Source organism: Filicampus tigris, chromosome 1, assembly GCF_054856515.1.
Source record: "Filicampus tigris isolate MCC_2025a chromosome 1, RoL_Ftig_1.0, whole genome shotgun sequence".
NCBI lineage: Eukaryota > Metazoa > Chordata > Actinopteri > Syngnathiformes > Syngnathidae > Filicampus > Filicampus tigris.
In genome coordinates, this window is record NC_141217.1 from 669706 (window position 1) to 686095 (window position 16390).

General features: G+C 40.9%; 1 protein-coding gene across 2 annotated transcripts in view; it reads left to right on the plus strand.

The window, feature by feature from the left end:
• The first annotated feature begins 2537 nt into the window (after positions 1-2537).
• Positions 2538-16390, plus strand: part of LOC147152428 (myosin-7B-like) — a 209741-nt gene continuing 195888 nt past the window's right edge. For both annotated transcript variants that reach the window (XM_086046086.1, XM_086046097.1), the window contains exons 1-2: positions 2538-2651; positions 15958-16061. In XM_086046086.1, coding sequence (XP_085902212.1) covers positions 2552-2651; positions 15958-16061 — 204 coding nt within the window. In that variant the 5' untranslated portion in view covers positions 2538-2551. The remainder of the gene's footprint in view (positions 2652-15957; positions 16062-16390) is intronic.

The window sequence follows — 16390 nt, forward strand, 5'->3', positions numbered from 1 at the left end:
CCTGTTCACACTTTAAGCGTACATTTTTTACTGCAGATTGAAACTGAGTGGTTTTGTTCAACAAAAGGTCACAAGAACAGTATCAAAGAAATGAAACTTTTAATATGATATTAATGTAATTGTTGATTTCTCTCACAGTGTAAAAGCAAACCTCAAAGTGAAAATGTGTGATAGTTAAGAGGTGACTGGCAATTATGACAGATTATGAAGGGATCAATCAAGACCTTGCTCGTCATTATTCAATCCAGACATTAACAATTACACTGAATGTCTAATTAGCAGTCACTTTGAGTTGTTCACTTGTGTTTGTATGTGTTTTGCTATATCTTGAAACGTTTATTGACAGGTGGGGTGGAATTGAGGGGACTAACTCCACTGGCGTCTCCCCACTCGCCTAAAATTAGTTTATGGCATTGTTTGGAGTGCTTGTGTGAGCATGTTTGTGTGTGTGTTTCTGTGGATGAGAGAACTGTATGACTTGGCACTGTTTATGCAGAATCATGCCAGTATTATCTTTACACAACTTTCTATGTGCTGGTTGTGCGGTCAGTAAGTAGGTGTTAATGAATGCAAGATTAAGCCCACAGAAACAATAGCTCTGCCCACCTAAGTGACATTTGTGACATGTACATCTCATTCACTTTCTGTTTCATATTAAGCCTCCAAAGTCGAACATAGTCCCTTTGAGGGATACTGATCTACAGGAAATATTCTGTTCCAGTGTCAAACTGTGGCCAACGTAAACGCTTTACTGAAATGTTCAAACAGTGACATAGTAAGTAACATATTTGTTAAGTGCAATTCACATGCAAAAGAAGAATCGAGAATAAAACACAAGAGAATTGTCTTGGCTTTTATTTAGAAAATTCCATGCCATTCTAAAACCTTTTATCTTGAACCAACCTTATAAAACATTTTATCTTGAACCAACATTCTTGTACAATCCAAATTGACTGAACAAAATGACCTCATTTGAAGTGATCCAAAGTCATGTGTGGGATGGGGATAAGTGGGCGTGATCAACAAGTCCTGCAAATAGCATCCACACAAAGCAGAGACAAAGGGATTGAGGAAGCAACAGATGTGGACTTTAGTGTGCCTGCCTGCTTCATTCCTGACCACTGCATGCCATTTAAGACCGGCCAGTGAATGACTGCCCACCAATCAGCAGCGGTGGCAGCGGTGACTTTGTGCCAAAGTGATCTTCAGCGCTGGGTTAAAAAGTCAGATGATGCTCTGCTGCCATCCTCACTCTACCAGCGCACTGCTCTACCACAGCACCGTGAGTACACCACCATCATCATCATCATTAAGCATCATCATCATCATCTAAAACCTTCTTAGCTAATAACTTGTGTGACAAAGTATCAGCAATTATTGTACTAACAGTGGCGGTGTCCTCTTGTGTGCTTGTTGCAACCACATATGGACCACTGGAGTTACTATAATGGCATTTTCTTTCATGCTTTCCATTTTTGTTATCCCAAAATGATTTATCAAAGAAACTGTGAAGTTAATGATGTCATACATGTCACTTTTTTTTTTTAATGAATATGTGTGTGTTTTAAATGTGGAAGTCAACCCAAACATTTTTTTTCAAGAATATGTTCTATGCAGGCCCACTAGTTTAAGCAAGGCATTCTGATTAATATTGCGTTTGTCGAATATGAGTTAATCCACCCATTTTTAGCCATCTCAGGGGACGGCCATTTTGTCACTTCTGACGATTGAAAATGACAATGCAGTTGCTCAGGTCTCAGGTTTTCGCAGCTCACCTGTTTTCTGAAGCTGAGCGATGATTGGTCATTATCTGAGCCCTGAGCAACTGTGGTGTCATTTTTAGTCGACAGAAGTGACAAAATGGCCGCCCCCTGAGATGACTAGATTTTGCTGCTTAACTCATATCCCACAACCGCAATACTAATCAGAATGCCTTGTTTCAAGTAGTAGGCCTGTATAGAACATATTGTTGAAAAAAATGTTCGGGTTGACTTGCCCCTTTAATACTGTATAGGCATACATGGCCATTCACCAGGCATGTAAATTAATTGTTCCAAGGAAGAGCACTGTTGTTGCTGGTGCTTCGACACAAAGGAGAGGCTAAGCCCACTTTTAAATATGTCAGTGACCAGCAGTGAGAGCTCTGTTGATTGTGTATTTTATTTGTGTCAATTTACTCAAGCAACCAGGTGAATTTCTCATCTCATCCTGCTGGAATCCCAACTCGATCCTGCTTAATGCGCCTAAAAAAAGAGTGGCTCTGCATTTGCTATTTTGCATTGCCTCATGGCCACCATACAACGCTTGAAGAAGATGAAGCTGAGGTCAGCTGTCAGTGCTGGCACTAAATCCCAAAATTGTACTCATCCCATGAGTGTCAAAGCCTCATAGAGTCAGCATGCTAATTCTAGCCTCCTTTCACATAGAGTTCCCGCAGCATTTATTCCCTTCAGGACAGATGAAAGACATATAAAAATGCCTTATTTAATAATATAAAATGTAAATAGTGTACGTACGCAGTATGAAATAGCTGGCATCACTTTGTCCTCAGATGTCTCGCTTCTTGGATCTGAAGGACTTTGGAGATGCTGCTCGATATCTTCGTCTCACCAACCTTGAACAACTGGCGGCCATAGCCCAGGCCTTTGATGGTAATGCAATGCTTGCCACCACATTCACAAACAATGTTACAAAAATAAACAGTTACTCAACAAACACAACTATGACAAATTACCACAATGACCGACAACATCAACCATTTCAACTTCAACAATTGTAGTTACAAATATGACAATTCCTACAATGCCGGACCAAATTCATAACCTACAGTAAAAAAACAAAAAAAACACTCACAATTTCAAGGCAACAACTTGGATAAAATTTGAATTTAGGCAAGTCAACAAAATATTTTGAAAATAAAGATAGGCTTTTCCACACCTTCAACAAAGAAATAAGAATCTACAGAAATAAGTGTCCCTCATGTTGTCAACTCATATTGTCATCTGCAGATGTCCATGGCAAGCTACCTCCTCAGCTCGTACCACCACACATTACAAGTTTATCGTGCCATAGTGGATTTGTGGGTACAGTCGGATGTTGTAGTAGTTGCCAAAGTTCTTTGATGGTGATGGAGTAATATTTGTGGATGTCGTCAGATGTTACATTAGTTGTCACGGTTGTGGTGAAGCTGTCGTTGTACTGCACTGTAAAAAACACATTTTATATTTTTTGGGGCTGAAACAGTAATTTGAGTTGGAACAATTTTACAATGAAAATTGTTGACATAGTAACAATGTTCGTTAGCACAACATAGCAAGCAAGTTGTTTGCTCCAAAACAATTTGCTGAGTTATTTTTACTTATACAGTATCTTTAAAAGGGAAGTCAACCCAAACATAATTTTTTTCAATAATATGTTCTATGCGGCCCAAACAGGACATTCTGATTTATATTGCGTTTGTGGAATATTGTAACTACTACAATATCCGACTGCATCCACAAATCTACTATGACACGAGGAACTTGTAATGTATGGTGTTACAAGCTGAGGAGGTAGGTTGCCATGGACATCTGCTGTTGGATAATAAAAGGAGCAAACGTGTAGATTTCACGGGTGCTTGTTTATTTGATAGCCAAAAACAATCAACACATCTTTACCATGCGTTACTTGAGAGAGCACAGCGGTCTGACTACGCCTGACCAGTCCATGACAAAAAGTGTAATGAAAAGGTCATGGAAGGAGAACAGTGACCTATTGACATAACAAAGAGGCGCCACCAAGTGGCGTGGTACCGCACTACCAAAATAATGACTGTTACAAACTACAACTCAGGCACCTACTACAACAGGGGTGTCCAGCTCCGGTCCACAAGCTCGGAAGAAGCTTGATAACGATCATCAGGTGCGTTGCAGCAAGGAGAGCTGGAAAACAGGCAGGACTCCGGCCCTTGAGGACCGAGTTTGGACACCCATGTTCTATAATGACTGGCTACCAGGGCGGAGCCAGAACGTGGCTAATGGGTGGGCCTGGAAAAATCAGGGTGGGCCTGAATATTTCTCTCACTGAGCACAATCCTCCTGTCCTGACACATCGTATATTCAAATAAAACGACAAACTGAATAATATGAAGTTTGTAGTCCGTAGACAACCACAATTATGCCATTTTTAATATTCAATTAAATAAAATTCACAACGAAATCACAATCAATCAATCACATTTTATTTATATAGCACTTTTCATACATAAAAATGCAACTCAAAGTGCTTTAAAACATTCAAAGCAAAACATAGAATTATCTTCAATCAAAAGAAAAGATAAATTATTTAAAAGTTGCTGAAAGCCAAACTAAAAAGGTGTGTCTTGAGCTTCCTCTTAAAAATATCAACAGTCTCTGCAGACCTGACGTCCTCTGGCAGGCTATTCCAAAGGTGAGGACCAAAACGGCTGAATGCAGCCTCGCCATGCATTTTGGTCCTCACCCTTGGAATAAATAAAAGGCCGGCGCCAGAGGACCTCAGGATCCGCGAGAGCTGGTATGATAAAAGCAAATCAGATAAATAAGATGGCCCAAGACCATTAACACATTTATAAACTAATAAAAGTACTTTAAAATCGATCCTGAAACACACAGGGAGCCAATGCAGCAATTTCAAAACTGGCGTAATGTGCTCCCGCCCTCTGGTTCTCGTCAGCACCCGAGCGGCTGAATTCTGCAGTAGTTGCAGTGGTGAAATGCTCTTTTTCGGGAGGCCACAGAGCAGGGCATTACAGTAATCTAAACGACAGGAAATAAAGGCATGCATCAGCACTTTCGTGTTAGCCTGAGAGAGAAACGGGCGGACTCTGGCGATATTCTTAAGGTGATAAAAACCAATCTTGGTTACATTTTTAATATGAGGAATAAAACTGAGCTCAGAGTCAAAAATGACGCCAAGGTTCTTCACACAATGTGAGGGATTAAAAATGTGTAGTTTTGGTAAAAGCTTCTCTCTCTGACCTTCGGGACCGATAACTAAAACCTCAGTCTTGTCCTGATTGAGCTGTAGGAAATTATCTGCCATCCATGACTTGATATCTAAAATGCAATTTAAAAGGGTATCAATGGGTCCTGTGTCATCAGGAGACACGGCAATATATAGCTGCGTGTCATCAGCATAGCTGTGAAAGCTGATGCCGTGTCCCCTGATGACATCCCCGAGGGGAAGCATATAAAGATTAAAAAGTAGGGGGCCTAAAATCGAACCTTGAGGAACCTCACATTTAATTTCATGAGTTTTGGAAGAACAAGTATCCATACTTACAAAGAAATATCGGTCTGTGAGATAGGAATAAAACCAGTCAAAAACAGTACCAGAGATGCCCACTAGATTTTTAAGTCTATTTAATAAAATTTGGTGATCTACTGTATCAAAAGCAGCGCTTAGATCCAGTAGCACCAAGACTGTGAGTTTTCTCACGTCTGCAGTGCACCTAATATCATTTAAGATCCTTAAAAGAGCAGTCTCCGTACTGTGGTTCATCCTAAAACCAGATTGATATTTCTCCAAAATATTATTTGTATTTAAAAAATGATTCAACTGGATGAAAACCAGTTTTTCTAAAATCTTACTTAAAAACGGTAAGTTGGATACGGGTCTGTAATTATTAAAAACGCTCGAGTCAGAACTGCTCTTCTTCAGAAGGGGCTTCACCACCGCCGTTTTAAAGGCAGCGGGGAAGACGCCTGTCTGAAGAGAGCAATTGACTATATTTAAAATTTGTTCTTCAAAAAATCCATAGAATGTCTTAAATAGAAATGTGGGAATTGGATCCAAAAGGCAGGTTGTTGGGTTTACCTGGGAGAAAACTCGAACAAGTGTCCTTGCATCAACCAGGGCAAAACTTTCCAGTGTTTCCTCATGTAAATATGATTGTCCGGGTTTATTAAAACTTGTGTTTTGACGGGCTAAAAGACTGGATCTTATGTCATCGATTTTACTTCTGAAGTGGTCTGCAAAGTCCTAACAGAGAGCATCTGTTGGTCTCTGTGGGGACTTATTAAAATCAGAACTAGTTAAAAGTTCAAAGGTGGAGAAGAGAACCCTGGGGTTGTTTTTATTGACTGTAATGAGGTTTGAGAAATAGGAAGATCTTGCCAGTTTTACTGTTTTATTGTAGGATTTCAGTTGTTCGCATAAAATTTCATAGTGTACTGTAAGTTTACTTTTTCTCCACCTCCTCTCTGCACTCCTGCATTTTCTCTTTGATATTTTGATAGCATTGTTTCTCCACGGGGGTACAGTCTTTGTTTTTGTTGTTTTAATTAAAAGTGGAGCTACTGAATCTAATGATGATTTAAGATGTAGGTTAAAATTGTCAACAATAAGATCACAGGGTGCAGGTAAAATGTCAGCAGGAGTGCTTTTTAAGATCTCGATAAAATTTGCAGCCATCTCAGAAGATAGGTAGCGTTTCTTCACTGTTCTGACCGGGACTGCTAGATGGTTAAAAGTGGCGATGTTAAAATAGACACAGTAGTGGTCTGACACTGCCAAGTCAACAACAGAGGACACACCAGCAGACAAGCCATAGCTTATAACCAAATCCAGGGTGTGTCCTCTGTTGTGAGTTGGCTGCAAGACGTGCTGTTTAAAATCCAAGCAGTTTAAAAGGTTTGAAAAATCTCTGGATAGTGGGTCCGAGATGTTGTCCATGTGTATATTAAAATCGCCAGTTATTAATATCCTGTTATAACTGGAATATAAAATGGATAAGAATTCTGAAAATTCTGTAATAAAAGAAGTGGAATGATGGGGAGGTCTATAAACGGTAATGCAGAGAATAGGGGGACTGCTAAAAACAAAGGCATGGTGTTCAAACGATAAATAGCTGCTAAAAATGATCTCCTTTGATAAAAGAGTATTAATAAAAATTGATGCAGTCCCGCCTCCTCTTTTGCCATCCCTTGTAGAAAATAAAAAGTTAAAATTCGGTGGGCAAGCCTCGTTGAGAGCAACTGGAGCATCTGTACCAAGCCATGTTTCAGACAAAAGTATACCATGTAAATTATTGTCTAAAATCAGGTCGTTTATGATAAAAGTTTTGTTTAAAAGGGAGCGCACGTTCAGCACGGCCAGATTAATTATTGTGCTGGACGTGCGCTCATGGTGGTACGAATGAGCAGTATTAACATATACTAGATTACCACTGTTAAAACCACGTTGTTTGTGTGTGCAAGGGAAACGTCTGCCGGTGATGGTTTCAATGGGAAAGTTGTCCGATAGTGGAAATGATAATGAGGGCCTGCAGGGGGAGCTAGTGAGGGTGGTGGGACTGTGAGCAGCTGGTATTGGCCTGTAAGTGATGGTAGTGACATTGTCATTGCAGCGTTTATGAGTAGAAGAAGAAATATGATTGGTAAACAAGAGTCAGATGGGAGTGGGAAACACCAATTCAAAAATAATTCAATAAAAATGTACTTACAAATTAAAAGTATTTTTTTCTTTCATGAATCCCACTGGGTGGGCAATCACAGGCCCACCCGTTGCTCCGCCCCTGCTGGCTACATCAGCTACTACTTTAACACCATCAACGACATCTATATATGACACTCCACTTAAAAAAAAATACAAAACTCTTTCAATAAACTGAAAAATAAGTCTCGGAAATAATTAGCACATAATTTAATTGTTTTCTCTAAGCATTAAGCTGTTTTGTTAGTCTTACCTAATGTTCTTAATGATGGGGTCCAACTTAATTTACTTGGGTTGAATAAACTTGATTGATTCATGGTAGTAGAGTTTACTTAAATAGAGTTGGGCCTACCTATCCCAGGAGTATTGTTAAATTGTCCAAAATAAATTACATTAACCAACTCAAGTACATTAAGATGACCTAACAGAATTGCTAAATACTTATAGAAAAACATTTAGTAATGTAGAAATTATTTCCATGTTCTTTAGGTTATCGAAATAATTTTTTTAATCATATGTATTTACTTTCCATCACAATTTTCAGCCAATGTAACCCTAAAAAATGACAGTCCACAGCCTTGTTTGGTCTCAAGGATATAAATATAACACAAAACAAACAGGAGTCATTGATATACTTTTTATTGCGGGCAACAGTATTCAAACTGGCAGTTACATATGTACATATATGTAACACTGCTTTTTGTTCTTAATATAATTTGCGACCTGTTCGAGACAGACACTGCCTTCACCAAAGCCTACTCCCTTTCCCTGCCCCACTCATTTTGTGTCGAGCGGCGCTGGCAGGTGGGCCCCACCTCCAACAGACAGCTGATAGGTCGATATCAAGGACACACCTCTAAAAAGTCATTGCAATGACACGCACAGAGCCCCCATACTAGCACGCTTTTATTTATTTTCATTTTCATTTTCGAACAGGGACAGTACACATTAATCAGTATTTCTGTAAATGTGCCAGTTTTAGCTAAAAAGCTAGTTCCCAACTGTAGTCTCTTTGCAAGGTGTCAAATGAGGGAGCTGAAAACAAAATTACATAATCAGTTAATATAAAAACAAACAAAAGTATACAGAACAACACATTACTGTATATTACATACATATTACTTCAACAAAACAACCAGCGTTACAATAGCAGCAGGCAGGAAGCAAAAACAGTACAAGTAAAAGATTTAATTCACTGCCTATTATGTGTACAAACTTGGTTCTCATATAACCATGATTTTAACATAATTTTAAGACTCATAAGAGTGTCAACATTATGTACTGTATATGGGGCAGAATGGTCTTACAAAAATGAACTGCTCCCATTGAAAAGGCCGATTTGCCGAAGGAACTTTTCCTCAGAGGGTGTCAGTCCCTCTGACGAAATTCTAGATCTAGTCTGCCTCCTGCTCAGGTTTCAGAATTTGGAGAGTGGGGGTGGGGCAATGCCATGTAAAATTTTAAACACAAGAAAAGCATCTTGGATGCTGACAAAATGTTCCCAATTTAGCAGCTTGTATTTTGCCAGTATGCTGCAATGGTGATAACGAAAAGGTTTCATGTCAAGGATCTGCTTATAGAAAGAATGGATTTGTTTTAATGTTATCTTGCAGCCTTGTGACCAGCTGCTCAGACAATATGACAGATGCGCCATGATTATAGCATGACAAAATAATTTTGCATCTTCAGTGTTTAGATTGTGTCTAATTTACCTAGTTTGCCAAATTTAATTTAACTGGTTAACTTTTTCCACATTTTTGACACTTTTAAAATATGTACTGGGAATCTAAAATTATTTAGAGTAGTGTTGTCAAGCGATTAAATTTTTTAATCATAGTTAATCGCATTTTTCATAGTTAACTCATAGTTAATCGCATATTTTATTTATTGTAAAAAATACGTTGATTTTTCTGTCCCATTATTTTCTTGAATTTTAATACCCTTAACATGAATAAGAGGATTGATTTTCTTATGCAAATACTTTATTAAAGCGAAGTCAGCCCAAACATATTATTTTTTAAGAATATGCTCCATGCAAGCCCACGAGTTGAAACAAGGCATTCTGATAAATATTGCGTTTGTGGAAGAGTTAATCCACCTGTTTTTAGTCATCACTGGGGGCGGCCATTTTGTCACGTCTTTCAACTGAAAATGATATCACAGTTTCTCAGGGCTCACGTAACGACCAATCGCAGCTCACCTGTTTTCTGAAACTGAGCCATGATTGGTCGTTATTTGAGCCCTCAGCGCATCTGTGATGTCATTTTCAGTCGACAGAAGTAATAAAATGGCCGACCCCTGAGATGGTAAAAAATGGATGGATTTTACAATTTAACTCATATTCCACAAACACAATATTAATCAGAATGCATTGTTTAAACCAAGGTTATTATCGTAAACGAAAACAAACGAAATAACGAAAACTAAAATTAAAAAAACATTTTCGTTTACGAAATAAAATAAAAACAAAAATGTTTTTTGAAGAACTATAACTAACTAAAACGACATTGTCTGCTCACAAGACTAACGATAGACGAACGATAATCGTAGCAAAAATACCATTTGTTTTCGTCTTTGATCATTCATTCATTATCCCTACCGCTTATCCTCACAAGGGTCGCGGGCGTGCTGGAGCCTATCCCAGCTGTCTTCGGGCAGTGGGCGGGGGACACCCTGAATTGGTTGCCAGCCAATCAATCGCAGGGCACACAGAGACAAACATCCACACTCACAATCACACCTAGGGGCAATTTATACAGTCCAATCAACTTACCATGCATGTTTTTGGAATGTGGGAGGAAACCGGAGTACCCGGAGGAAACCCAGGCAGGCACGGGGAGAACATGCAAGCTCCACACAGGGAGGCCGGAGCCGGGATCGAACCCACGACCTCTGAACTGTGAGGCGGACGTGCTAACCAGTCGACCACCGTGCCACCCTGCTTTTGTGGTCATTTAAAATGTAAAACACGGCGCTGCCGGTTTTACGACAGTTGTATAGCCGTACGCCACCTCGACGTCTGAAGTGACGTAACGCATTTACAATTAGGTCTGATGGGTATAAAACAAAAATAAAAAAGTTGGGAGAAAACGACAGAGCCCAATTTGGGATTATTTTCATTATGATTGTGTTTCGGACAAAAGTAAATGCATTGTCACAGAGACGGGTCTCGTGCGGCATATTGCTCGAGAGGAAAAACATCTCTGTCTCTCTGTCTCTGTCTGTCTCTCTCTCTCTCTCTCTCTCTCTCGCACACGCACCCTCACACTTTCAATACGGAAGGATTTACATTTGTTGACATATATTCTGATGTTACAAGTCTGCACACCTCTGTTCAATTTCCAGGTTTTTATGTTATGTTTTATGTTGCTTGTTTCATCTGCATTTTCACTTTAGAAGCAGCATTAATGCACTGCACTTTTCTTGGCCTTATTGCACTTACGTTTAAGTGAACTGTTATGTTTTATTTGTTGATGGTTATTCATACATTGTTAGTAAGTTAATGCATTTTTCAAATGGTATCTTTAGTTTAATAAATAACACTTGTTACTGTAAAAAAAAAGAAAAGCCGCACCTGACAAATTCTAAAAAACTGAAACTAAAATTAATAAAAACTAAATTAAAACTACGCATTTTGCCCAAAACTAAAACTAATAAAAACTAACAGAATTAGAAATAAAAAGTCAAAACGAAATAAAAACTAAACTAAAATGAAAAATCCCAAACTATAATAACCCTGGTTTGAACTAGGGAGCCTGCATCAAACATATTCTTGAAAAAAAGAAATTTGGGTTGACTTTCCCTACAATTGAAAAAAACAAGCATTGGATTCAACTCACACGAACAGCCCCTCAGCCCTTTTCAAACACACACACACATACACACACACACGCACCCACACACACACACATACACTCACACACACGCACGTGTGCATCTTTCAGCTGTTACTAAAAGCATGCTACTGAACACCAATTGATTGGCTAAACTTGTCTTGCTTTAGAGAGAAAATATATATGACAAACACAACGCTGCATTTTAAGGGCAAGCAAGGAAAGTCTAATCCAAGCAGTCTTAGTATGTAACCATAGGATGCATCTGTATGTGCAGTATTTATGTATATACTGCAGCTGCGTATGATCTAATCTAAATATTAGCTGGATATGTGCATTTGTGTGTTGAACTTGTTGGTTTTTGTTGGAAGTTGTTGCAATTTAGACGTACTTAGCCGAGTCTGACTTCGGGTCATGAGCCGCATCGCGTCATTCTATGTCTAGGCGTCAGGCAAATGAGCCGGCCGGGCCGGCCTGGGCAGAATGACCGACCCCGTGAAGGGCGACTGCTGCCACCGCGGTGTCCTAGCGGCCGCGCAGCTGTGGAGATCTGTGGGAATTGGCCCGCCCAGAGTCGTCGCCGCTGCCCACGCTTGACGGCCGGGACGAAGCGAGCTGAGGAGCTGAGCGCGATTGGGGGCGAGCTAATGTGCTATTGCTACGCATCTTTGGCAGCAGGAGCCCGAGGCTGCACGCCATGCGCGCACACATTTTTTAAAATCGGTCGTACTTTTTTCGTCGCTCTTCCGCGCGGCTAATTAGGAATCGAAACTTAGCACCGACATCCTTAAATCTGAACGGTTCCGGGTGAACCAGAATAATGGAACTGATTCCACTCGAATCTGGGGTTCCGGTGCCCAACCCTAAGGGGGACACAGCCGTGCATGTGTCTGCCGAGCAATTCATCCTCATTGTCAATATTTTGGAGCAGATGTAACGCCTCCTCTACTCTAAAGATTTTTTTTTTTTCAAGATACATATATAGATCATGGTGAGCCTTTATCAATGCAGCTGCTGGTGCTATGGAAACCTTAATCAATCAAAAAAATTGACGGCGTCAAAAGGGGGTTGGATTAACTTAGAAAATAACGCGCTAAATTGACAACCCTAATTTAGAGATATTTAGGGGCAGTGATGTGTATGCCTCCTTGGTGTTGGCATAGAAAAGGTCCAGTGTTTTATTGTCTCTGGTGTGGCAGGTGACATACTGTGTGAATGAAGGCAGAGAGGAGGAAGGGGAGGCATGATTGAAGTCACCAGAGATGAGTACCAGGGCATTTGGGTGCTGTGTTTGTAGCCTGCTCACTGCTGCAGTCAAGACATCACAGGCTGTGTCGCCGCTGGCAGCTGGTGGGACATAGACAGTCACCGCGATCACATGACTAAACTCTCGCGGCATGTAGAATGGCCTCATGCCAACAGCTATCAGCTCAATATCCCTGCTGCAAAGCTGCTCCTTAATCGTGATGTGCCCAGGATTACACCATCTATAGTTCACAAACACAGCCAGCCCTCCTCCTTTCCTCTTTCCACTCTCCAGCGTCCTGTCCGCACGTATGATTTGGAAGCCGTCCAATTCTACGACCGCGTTCGGCGTTAGCGCTGTTAGCCACGACTCCGTGAATAGCATCAGGCTAGCCTCCCGGAAGTCCCTCTCATGCCGGGTAAGCGCCGCAAGCTCGTCCATCTTGTTGGGGAGCGATCTAACATTCCCCATGATAACAGACGGGAGGACGGGATGGTATCGTCTCCTCCTTTCCTGGCGTTTAACCCCCACACGAGATCCCCGTCTCTTCCTCCTCAGCTCACAGGGGTTATCGGGTCTCGCCCCGGGAGCCGGCGCATGGTTAGCACGGAGTGCTAACAGCTGATTCCGGCTGTAAACAATGGGGGCTCGGCTCCGAGCCAAGTCGCCGGACACGATCGCGCAAAAAATATCCATCAGCAGCAGCAAGAATACCGCAGTTTGGGTGTCCATTGCTACGCAAGTTACGACTATCAACTATATGAAAAAGGTATGAGGTAGAGTAATATTAAGGAACAAAAACACACGAAAGGGCTCACCGATGAGCCGGAGCTACTGTAGCGGGCTGCCACTCGCACGGCGCCAGAAACGGATCATGTCTTTATCCATGGGAAAGTTTGTTTCTTGGAACTACTTGGTTTTGTTTCTTTTTGGAACTGGTTTTATACTGAAATGACTATAGATATGGATGTATGACAGTCAGCTTCTACATCATTTCCTAATACCAAGTCACACCAATTAATTTAATTTAAAATTAAAATTATTCATCTCATTTTGGGGAATTTTAAAATAACCACCTTTGGTCAAAGTTGAATTGTACCTTATCTTTGGTGACTTTATGGTCAGATAACCCAGTAACCATGTTGAAAGATTTTATAATCCTATCTTGCCTATTGCTAAACATTATTAGTTATCCTAGTTGGACCTCTAACCACAAGCAGTTCCATGGTCAGGTCTATTTGAGCATTTGGCCCTTGGGAACCTAGAAGAGGTCATTCTGACCTGAATACTTTTAGTTTATACCTATTCTCAGACGCTTTTGTTTTGTAAATTGTGCCATTTCTTGTGCACTACTGCTGAGCCACTTGAAGGAAACCCGTTGCCTGATCACTTCACAAAAGAACAACTGTAATTAGTTCACAATGCTTTTTATTTTTTGTTTGAAAAAAATCATCAATCATTTAAAAAAATTCAAGTAATAAAACAAAATCCTAACATATTTACAAATACCAATGAGTGAATGAATGTCCTTCATGTCCTATATGCCGCTGCTATTATCCTGCCAGCATGGATGCATAAACAAATGCATGCGTGGATCAGTCACGTGGAGCTCCATAGAATATTTTTCCATTTGCAGTTGCTTCTCCAGCCGTGCAGCGCCTCCCACCAACGACAGCTCACTACGCCCTGCTAAGTTCAGTGTGAAAGGGGCTTTAAAAATTGCATGAGCTGGGGAAAGAGCAACATGCGGTTTGGGAGCTTCTATTTGGTTAGGCCTGGACTACATGAACACCTGCCACTATGACTCAGCCACAACTATGATACCTTTTACCTTGTACAAGACGATGCATTCTCACCCTCAATCATGATCACAACCTTGCTAATAGTTACTACACTGCTGGAGAGAGTGTTCCCTGGCTCAGTCCATCTCATGTTTTATGGCTGTTTCCTTGTCATCCCACGACCCCATAATCTTCGATGGTCTCCAGACAGTGGCCTCTGGCACGTTTCCCCTGGTCTGCCAGCCTTCCTCCAACCAGTCACCAGAATGCTCATGAGAAAAGCAGCCTTGAAAACAATATGGAACTCATGTGTCATCTTCCAAACCGCTTATCCTGTACAGGGTCATGGGGAGGTGCTGGAGCCTATTCCAGCTGACAATGGGTGAAAGGCAGACTACTGGTCACCAGCTAGTCGCAGGGCACACACATAGACACCGTCACTGAGCGAGAACCGATCCCACGCTGCCCGCATACAACTCAGGGATGCGCACCACTACACCATCAGTGACACAATATGGAACTCATCTCCTCATCTTAACCTTCTACACAAATTGGTCCATTTCAGACAGCCGACTGAATGGTATAGCCACCCGAGTTGAGGACAACGTTGTCTCCTCCCAGTAACAAAATGGGTTCACCTTCTAATCTGAAGAGAAGACAGTCTTACGCTACAAGACACCTCATCCAACCACCACTTGAGCTGACAACCGTTCCGTAATGATTGAGTTTATTTAAAGATTGGTTTATTTGTTTTTAAATCTTAAATGGTCTCACCCCACCTTACCACTCTGAGTTCCTCCCCCCGAAACAAACACCTGCCCAGTGCCTCAGGTAAGCGGACCAAATGCTACTGGAGGTACGGAGGACTAAGCGGGGGGTCAGAGGGAATAAGCTTTTTCCACTGCCGGTCCTTCTCTTTGAAATGGCCTCCCACTACACGTTAGGCAAGCCAATGTGTCCATTTTTAAAACTCGTCTTAAAACACATTTTTATTCATGGTTTTGACTCAGCATGAGACTTGGCATTGTGTTAGTGTTTTTACTATTGTTATATCATTAATTTGTTTTAACTGTCTTTGTTTTTGTATGTCTATTTTCACTCGATGTACAGCACTTTGTATGCAGTGATGGTTGTTTTGAAAGTGCTCGATAAATAAAGTTGAGTTGAGTGGAGATCGTCCTTTTCCAATCACATCTCCAAAACATCTTCCCTCCCCATTACCGTCAGGTCCACAGTACTTTCCTCTACCCTGCAATTGCAGCATCCCCGGTAACGAATGGGCTGATGGAGCCATCAAGGTGGCCCTCAACCCATCACCTTCCTATCACAATGATGACATCTACTTCTATGACATTCAACTACAACTACTGACTACATCAACTACTAGTGTACTACAACACAATCAGCTACAACCGCTAAATGACCGCCTACATGAACAATTGCAAGCATACTAATGCTGGCAATGACAGTACAGAGTAAAAGTACATAATATAATTACTAATATTAATGCAGAGATGACAATTACAACTATAACAAATATCAGCCTACACCACTAACTACTATAAGAAAATGCGGTAAATGTGTACCACAATAACTGATATCTGAACCAACAATTAAAAACTGCATACTTGTGGGTGTTGTGCAGGCACGAAGCGCATTTGGATGCCCGATGAAGTAGAAGCGTACGTTGAGGTGGAGGTCCGAGAACGGAATGGAGACAAAACTACAGTGGAGACGAAAGATGGACGGGTGAGTTAACTAAAGATTTATGGATTTAAAAAGGGACAGAGCATATTAATGAAAATGTGAATGTAAATATACAATATTATCAAAATCCTAGATGCCTCTAGTCTGTTGTCAGGTTGATATAATGGGCTTTATTTTTGTAGACACATCTTTGATTTTTCTGTCATTGCAAGCCTTGTGAAGCGTGTTTGTGAATTTGGCAGACTGCCTTGCGCCATACTGGGCAGTCAGGCGGACTGAGTCCATTTTCTTTTACTGTATTTTCCGGACTATAAGTCACAGTTTTTTCATGGTTTGGGCGGGAGTGCGACTTATACTCTGGAGCGATTTGT